Source organism: Amphiura filiformis, chromosome 1 (genome assembly GCF_039555335.1).
Source record: "Amphiura filiformis chromosome 1, Afil_fr2py, whole genome shotgun sequence".
Taxonomy (NCBI): Eukaryota; Metazoa; Echinodermata; class Ophiuroidea; order Amphilepidida; family Amphiuridae; genus Amphiura; species Amphiura filiformis.
Window position 1 is genome coordinate 46,461,770 of NC_092628.1, and position 8,546 is coordinate 46,470,315.

The 8,546-nt window shown below is 34.9% G+C and overlaps 1 protein-coding gene across 2 annotated transcripts; it reads left to right on the plus strand.

The window, feature by feature from the left end:
- The first annotated feature begins 713 nt into the window (after positions 1 to 713).
- On the plus strand, positions 714 to 8,528 carry LOC140147913 (uncharacterized). Of its 2 annotated transcripts, none has more exons than XM_072169717.1 (4): positions 714 to 869; positions 1,864 to 2,194; positions 3,754 to 3,955; positions 6,537 to 8,528. In XM_072169717.1, exons 2-4 carry the CDS (start codon positions 1,892 to 1,894, stop codon positions 6,791 to 6,793), a joined length of 762 nt encoding a protein of 253 aa, XP_072025818.1. In that variant the 5' UTR covers positions 714 to 869; positions 1,864 to 1,891; the 3' UTR covers positions 6,794 to 8,528. The 2 variants fall into 2 exon arrangements, with proteins under 2 accessions (XP_072025818.1, XP_072025812.1); XM_072169711.1 differs by lacking the exon at positions 714 to 869 and adding an exon at positions 1,533 to 1,636 and having other exon boundaries at positions 6,537 to 8,527.
- Positions 8,529 to 8,546: the final 18 nt, after the last annotated feature.

The window sequence follows — 8,546 nt, forward strand, 5'->3', positions numbered from 1 at the left end:
CATTGTATTGCACTTATTAAGATTAGATACACTGTTGACTATATATTTGTGATATTTTGTTAAAACACGGTATAAATCATTCTGGGACACCATGTATCAAGTGATAAAGCCATATCGGAAAGTATGCCTATAGCAAACCAGGGTTCTGAGTAGAGCTCACCGAGTTCTTACAATATCCTGCATTTAATGAAGTATAAAAATCATGGACCAAAGAACGGTAAAAATGGAGTATATAGAGAGAGGAAAAGGAACAGGTCGGAAGAAAAAGAAATATATAGGTCATGGATGATCATGACGAGGCACGGAGAAATTGATTTCGGAAATATTTTGCTCTTATCTAGGCTGCAAACGTGGTTCCGACATATTCTAATGACGGCGGAATAAATGTAAAGCGCTTAGAGGCTGTTTACGGCATAAAGCGCTATATAAATGTCTACATTTATTTATTTATTTTTATCTCTGTCCTTTGGAAATAAGTGCGCATACTCCTTTCACCTCGATTAATATTTAATGACTAAAATAATACTTCAGACCTATATTGATTGCTTAGGACAAAAGTTAGTATGCTTAAGCACCTCAAAATTATTGAATGTGTTATTTAACAATGCAAAAAAAATCGAAAGTTATGAAAAATATTGTAGTTGGCATGACTGACCAATTCAAGTTATGGCATTTTATTGTATACAACTATTACTAGAACACGACTGGACTCGACAGACAAGTAATGTTGCCTAAATTGTTCGCGATAAGTCAAAATCTTATTGCAGTAGGCCTATGCATCAAAAGTAAAGGGCTACAAATGTAGCCTTAGCGGAACTTCATTATTGCAACAAGGAACAACTTTTACCAGCTACTAAATGGAATTAAAGGTAAGCAAACATTCAGCAACGTAATGTTGATGCTCTTGAGTCGTTGAGCACCAACAGGTGTTATGTAACACTATCTGTAGGCCTATAGCTCGGTTTTCTGGAATATCAACTTTTTTCAGTCAAAATCTATTTAGGATAGAAATGTTGTATCTAAAACAACAAAATGGCAAATTCTTTTTAAAAATATAAAAACGTCAAAACAAGTAAAATCTTTTGAAACCACGTTTACATCTATAGACTTTTTCATACATTTTCATACATATACATTTTCCATTAAAAATCGCATTCATATCAATGCCTTTCTTTTGATAAATATGTGCCTGGTTTAAATTTGTTACAACATTTCTCAAGCCCGACAGAATCTCAGAAGCGGCGATCTGACTTTGCGTTATATTCTTTGGAAAGGGTGCCACGGTCGTGAATATTGCCGACACGTTAATGACACTTCACTTTCCAGATCAATTGGGCAAAATCAACATTGAATGAACTTTATTGATATTTAGAATAATAATTTAAATATTAAACTTCAAATATAATAGAATATGAAAATGGATATTGAAATCAGAAAAGACTCTATGAAGAGTTCCCTCATTATATATAAATGCCCTAATCCAATCAATAGAAAGGACATCAAAAGTCAAGAAAAGGACATAAATTATGTCCTTTTTATACAACTCCATCAGTTCATTTGCACTTCATGTTCTTCATCATGACTTTGGAGCCCTCCTGATGAGGATGTGCGTTGCACTATACATCGAAATATTGAGGTAAATATCTCAATATGCTCGTTTTTTGATCAGTTAGTCGGTGGAAATGCACCTTGGAAAATGCACCAAGTCGGGAGTGCACCTAGTCGGGAGGAAATGTACCACTGATTCATCATTCATGGTTGTGTTGTTTCAAAATAAATATACAATTGTTTTGTTTTTCTCATTTGCATTGGCATCCGATGTTGGGTTTTATTATTATTTTTTTAAACTTTACTTTAAAACAGGTTGATTGATTGACTTGATGATAAAACAATGGACGACGAAACTGAAGCCTTGATCGGTGGTGATGCAGACGATATTATAGATGATACTGTCGGAGATGGAGAAGCAGAAGAGGAGCAACAGGAGGAGTCGGGTGAAGCAGACGCAGATAAAAAGAAAATCAGACAAAGTAAATCGTATACCACTGCTAAAACACTTAATGACAGAGAACAGCGAATGCTTCGGGTTAAACTAGAATTCTATGATAAAGAATTTAAAGTATCCTCTCACAAGATTAACGTCGAGCAAGCAGCGTTGAAAAGAGAGCTACGACATATTAACCCTGATATACAGGTAAGCCCATCTAAAAAAACCAATTAATGCAACGGTCAGTTGAAGTGATATTTGTCTTTTACAAAAGAGAAATAAGGAGAAGTCAACACTTGACTTAATTAAACTTGAATTAATGAATATTGCTTATTATAATCCATCGGGCACGAGGGCGAATTTATGTAAGAAACCTGAAAAAGGGCCGGGCAAACTAACAGAAAAAGCCCGGGAACAAAGTTGAAAACACGCCAAAATGGGATGAAATTAAATGACAACAATGGTGATTACAAAAATGATTGAATTCATGTTATCATGCATTTATTGGAGTCGTTGTCGAACAAAATTGGTTTCAATTTCCAATAGGCCTAGTTTAAAACAAATATATTCATTGGCCATTACATATAACAGGCTACAATAAGCTGAAACCTCAACCAAAATTGAGACTGTATTTCCTGATAAAACACGGGATAAATCAAAGGAGATTGCATTTCCGAAGTAAGACGGATTTGAATAGACATAAGACCTTTATCATGTTTATTGCAGAAAGTTTCGGAGCCTACGATATATTGATTAATATGTTATTCATATAGGAGTGCCAATAACAGGTAAAACCACATTCCTATGCCTGTGCCGATAATGTTGAACAGTTATGTTTGTGCGGATGAGAGATTGCGAGATACTATACGTGTTTCTTAAGTTGTACACTCTTTAAAAAAAAAAAGATGCAACTTAGAACCTTTTTTGTCCTGATATACAGCACTGTAAAGCAATGTTTAAGTTCTATAAAGAACCTCGAAAAGTTCTAGTTTTCCATGGGGTTCTTTGTAAAACCAAAATGGACCCCACTGGAAATAAGTTAGCCAACTGTATGGGTTATCCTGGCTCATTGACTTGGTTGTGTGTTTCTTGTGATGATGATTGATTGCATATTTGTTATTTTCTGTATTGTTGTCAATTTTGCCAAATAAATAATAAATAAATAAATATTCTTTAGCTAAGAAAATGGTTCTTTGTAGAACATTAGGCTTGAGGAACCAATAAGGAGCCAAAATCCTCATTGAGGGTGCTAAGTAGAACAGAAAAAAAGGTTCTTCAGCTAAGAAAATGATTTTACATGTAGTAGCAAAAAGGTTAACAGTACTTTTTAATTTTCTTAACTTTGGGATGAATCCCTGAATTAATTCGAGGGTTCAGAACCAGAAAGCCATAACTCACTATGACCAGCTCTCGCAAAATGAGCATAAAGTTGGCTCCTTGCTTTGGTCTTCAAAAATCAATATTTCCTCAGCAATGTCTTTTGTTTTCTATTGAATTTTGTAATAATTAATGGACTGTATCTTCTATAGTGCCCTGCCGACTTTATGCTCATTTTGTGGGAGCAGGTGATTGTGAGTTCAGTTGAGGCTTTCTGGCTCTCAACCCTCAAATTAAATCCCTAGGACTATTTAAATTAAGGTTCTTTATAGAACTTTTTAACATTGCTTAGGGTGCTGTATACGGGACAAAAATGGTTCTAAGTTGCACTTTTTTCCCGAAGAGGTAGGCCTAGACATATACACTAACCTCTTTTTAATATTCAACAGGATGATCCCGATAAAGGATTCTTTGTACCTGCTGGAATGACCAGAGAGGAGGCAGAAAAACTACGCGATAACAAACGAAATAATGCAAAAAAACCTACAAGGAGTATTTCTCTAGAAGAATTTGATGCCATGAGAAGAGTACGATCAGAGGCTGTACGGAAAACTATTGAAGCGCTTCAGGCAAACCACATTATAGAAAAGGGTACGGATATGTTTCATTCATTTATTTGTTTTATGTCACTGGATTATGAGTACATCAGCTGTAACATCCTACTTGATTTCAAACATCGTCGGTCCCCTACCTTTGCATGCGAAGTGGATGATCGAGCCCCAAAAACACCTAGTTTATGATCATTCAAATATAATATTTCTGGGAAATACTTATGTCAGTTAAAAAATGGTCGAACTCTTTTTTCACACTTCCCATTTTTACCAGTATATTTTCTCTTGCATGAAGGGAAACAAATTTGGTATGGAAATCATTATGTACTGGCACATGTATGGGCGGGGGTGTGGGGGTGATGGGGTACAATAAGTTTGGGAATCCATGCTTTGCCGTTCTAGAGCAGTTTTACAGAATAGTAACAATTTATGGCTTAAGGTTATTAATTATTTTAAACTGTTGCGATTTGGTAGTTCACAGCATCTTACGAATGGTAGTGAGCTTTGGCAAAAACTGCATTGCTCAATTCATAGCGAGTGTGTAGAAGAATTAAAATATCACAGATATATTTTTATAGGTGCTGCGGTTCTTGAGTTACGTTGTAAAGAGGGCTGAAACAACAACACTTTTGTAAAACGTACACAACTCATTAACAACAATAAATTAAGCAAGTTTGTAAAGTATACGATTTGTAGAATGAACTTTTGCAAAACATCAAGGTGTTATTTTTCAATAATATATTGATCTAGATAATGAAAATCGATTTTTAGGTTGCTTCGACCAACAATACCTCGTCTACCCTTAACAGACATATTATTAGGCATATCACCTCAAAAATAATCGCAGCAGAAACATGTTATTTAATGTTCCTACATTATTGAGCTTTATTAAAGCAATCAAAAATCAAAAAACAGAATTGAAATCGGTCAATGCATTGTGACGTAGTGTCAATTTAAAGATGCTCGTAGATGGAATGAAATCCTGCCACAAATGGCTGTAATGACAAAATTGGCACATTTTAAGATTTTGAAGGTATATTTGGACGCTTGCTTGAAAAAGCAGCATTAATTTAAATATCACATGTTAAATGCATATCTTTCCTGACTTCGTTACAGAAAACAAAATTTAAAAATCTATCATTGAATAATTATAATAAATTAACCAAATATACTATTTTAGCAATTTCGCCAATCTGCAGACAAATTAAATCTCAAAAATGACTAAGTTCAGCTAATTAATATGCAAAATTGATGCCAATAGAAAACCGTACATGATATAAAGGTGCGGTTTTTTTTGCACACATATGTATACAAAGTTCTTTCAATTGATAACAAAAAATACACAAAAAGTAATTAATTATGCAAATTAGGTAATTACAGCTAATTATGTATTTATGATATTATTATGCAAATTAGGCATGAGTAATTTTAGGTTTTTTTCAATATTTAATGAACGTCTGTTCATTCATCATAAATTTTTAAGTATGATCCTGTTATGAGGTTGAATAAATGAACTGCAGTTAATTATTTAAAAACAATACAAAAAATAAAAAGTTTGACATTTTGACGGTGTCTGGAATATAATTTTCATTTTACTGTAAACATGGTATGTGTCACCATTACTCAAAGCCAAGTCCGAAAAGTAAAAATTAAAATTCAGTTGCAATGAGACTTTAAATTAACATTTTGTCATCTGGATTAACATGGGAGGATAATCGGTAAAAGCAAAAGCTATTTTACTGTACCGCGTATACAAAAATAGTATGGCCTTGGACACACACAATGGCTTAGAGCTATTGTGGTTTGGAAAATTACTCCCTAAAAATATCATTGATTAATGTTTTGCTTCAACTAGTTTTAGGGAAGTGTTTCATTCGTTGTCGACGGAATTAATTTACATGCTAAGAAAGATTAGTATTTCAGCTAAATGGTGGTAGTTCCTTTACTTCAATAGGCCTATTAAGCTACTTGCGGTTCCGCCATTTATGCACTATGTGTGGGAGAGCCTCGAACTGGCAGCATACATGAAAGGAAGAATTATGTAACCTTACACAGAACGTTATGACTAGTTCAATTCCCATTCATGTATGCTGCCAGTTCGAGGCTCTCCCATATAGTGCATAATGGCGAACTGCAAGTGCAAGTAAATATTTACTGATTTATGAGCGAGCTTCAAAAATCCATAAAAACAGGCAGTAGCTCTTAAACAAAACAATATTTTTATTTAAGGACCCGATGTTAGCCTCGGAAAGGCTTCACACACCATATATTAAAAATTTAAACAATTTGGATAAATGAAGCATATGAAGAAATTCATTTATCGACATGGATGTTTTCTAAAATTGGCCAAATTTGAAGCGCGCCCCTTTCAATTCACTGTTATGCTTGCATGCACAGTGTAGCAGAATTATTGTGCAGCCACTGTGACATACCTAATATTATGCTAATTGTTCAATTCATTGAACAACAATGAAGCTATGGCTTAACAGACATATTATGCTAATTGTTCAATTCATTGAACAACAATGAAGCTAAAGTTTTCAAAATCTCAGCATTTCCATTAGAAATGTAATTTAACCGGTTTACTAAAGCTTACTCTCCGATTCTATCTCTTCATTCAGCTGGTGAGAATGGTGACCTTCAACAACGTCGAAAGAGCCGGGCAATACCTCCACCTAAAATCCATGCAGTGTCATTTACAACAATGGCTAAAGTGGTCGGCAGTACCATTAATGTGGAAAAAGCCAGCAAGAACAAGAAGAAACAACAAATGGCTGATGTTGTTGAACTGGTTGGAAATGCTAACAAGCTACATATAGACAAGAGGAAACTTGTTGATATGGTGAAGAAGTCGAAGACAAAAACAAAAGATCATTGACAGAGAACAGACAGGTTCAGATACTGCAATTAAATCATTGATATTCATTCTCTCCCGATAACAGGGTGTATTCTTAAATTATCCAAGAGTATTAACAGTACAGGTTATTTGATGGTGAATAGCTTGTGATGTGTCGGTACCGGTCGGGTGATGAACAAGACCAACTCATCCTGTGACAGTTTGCAGTCATTGAAGACCTTGCTGGATGGTTCTGGACCCGGTACTGGATTCTTTTGTACAGTTACAGGTGTTTCCTAAAGTTGCACGAGATCCTTCATTTGTATATTCTTTTTGCCGATGAACATACAGGCTCACGCCCTATGGTAAGACACTTCTCATCCTTCGTGTTCAATTCTTCGTAGTTGTCCTACCTAATGAACTTCTTGCTTCTCTCTTGGTCTTCAGTGATGTTCAGGATTCCAAGCAATATATATGGGGTATATTAGAATTTCATTATATGGTTGTGCAACAGACAGGTCATAAAAATACTTTGATATGGACAAAAGAGAAAATGCATGATTGCAGGTTGCATAAAAACAAGTGGTGCACATTCACTTCTTTTGCTTAATCTGATCCAGTTGGCAACTGAAGCAAAAAGGTTGCTCCACTTCTTTTCCAGTGAACACAATTATATACACTGGTGTATCCGTTTCATACACTTCACAACTTAATATTCCGCTCACCTTGGGATTGATAGCTATCACAGCAGCTGGTAGCAGGTAGCAATATCAAAAACAGCCTGTGCTTGTGCGACAGTGCTTCAATTTCGCTGCCTTTACACATAAGCATATTATTCTGCAATTCCTAGACCAGCACAGGATTTTTATGCATGCAGTGATGATACTGCCAATCTCTAAGTGAGAAGAACTAGTCAAGCTTTTATATAAACACATCACATAAGTATTCAGCCCCCTTCATTATGAGTATATGAAGTGCTTTGTTCCAAAACCCCTTACATCTACTTGAGCAATTTTGAGAACACATCAAACAATCATCAAAAAATTCACTGATATTAGCGAGTTTTCAACAAAATCAGTTTTTGGCGGGATGCTCATCCTACCCAAGCATCCCGCCAAAAACTATTTTGTTGCAAACCCCCATATTTAATATTTCAGTACCTTTTTGATGATTTTTTTTTCATGTTTTCTTAAAATTGCTCAAGTGGATGTAAGGGGTTTTGCTACAAAGCTCTTCATATATCTATGCATCAATTTTAAAAACTGCAATAGCAAAAAGAAAGTTTTGTTCTGCAAATATTGATGCCACATTTGTCTTAATGGCTCAAAAGTTGTTGCTACGGTTACCCTTTGAATGAAAGCGTTGCAGATTCAAAAGTTGCACCTAAACCCTCTGAAAATGTTGCTTTTGAGTGCCAGGTTGTCACTAGTTACCACGGGTCATCCTTGACCAGTCATGTAGAAAATGTAACGGTACGCTAATTTGAGTATCATTTTAGTTGAACTTTTGAAGCTGCATCTTTTTTTTCATTCAAGGAGTCACCATGGCTACAAATTTTGAGCTATCCAGACAAATAAAGTATAACTGGGATTCTTTTTGCTATTTCAGTATTAAAATTTGATGCACAGAGTTATTGTCTCGTAATAAAGCAGGGTAATTCATTTTGTGACATGTTTAGTTTTAATGTTGTTTACATTGGTCATGCCAAGATAAACAACTGGATTGATCATGGCATGCCATATAGCATATCCATTGAATTCTGTATGATACACACTGAATAAAACAATATTAAACA

Excerpts from the sequence above, each read along its gene's own strand:
- LOC140147913 (XM_072169717.1), top strand. The coding sequence starts at position 1,892 with ATGGACGACGAAACTGAAGCCTTGATCGGTGGTGATGCAGACGATATT. Across the intron at positions 2,195-3,753 it reads ATATTAACCCTGATATACAG|GATGATCCCGATAAAGGATT; the intron begins GTAAGCCCATCT and ends AATATTCAACAG. Across the intron at positions 3,956-6,536 it reads AAACCACATTATAGAAAAGG|CTGGTGAGAATGGTGACCTT; the intron begins GTACGGATATGT and ends CTCTTCATTCAG.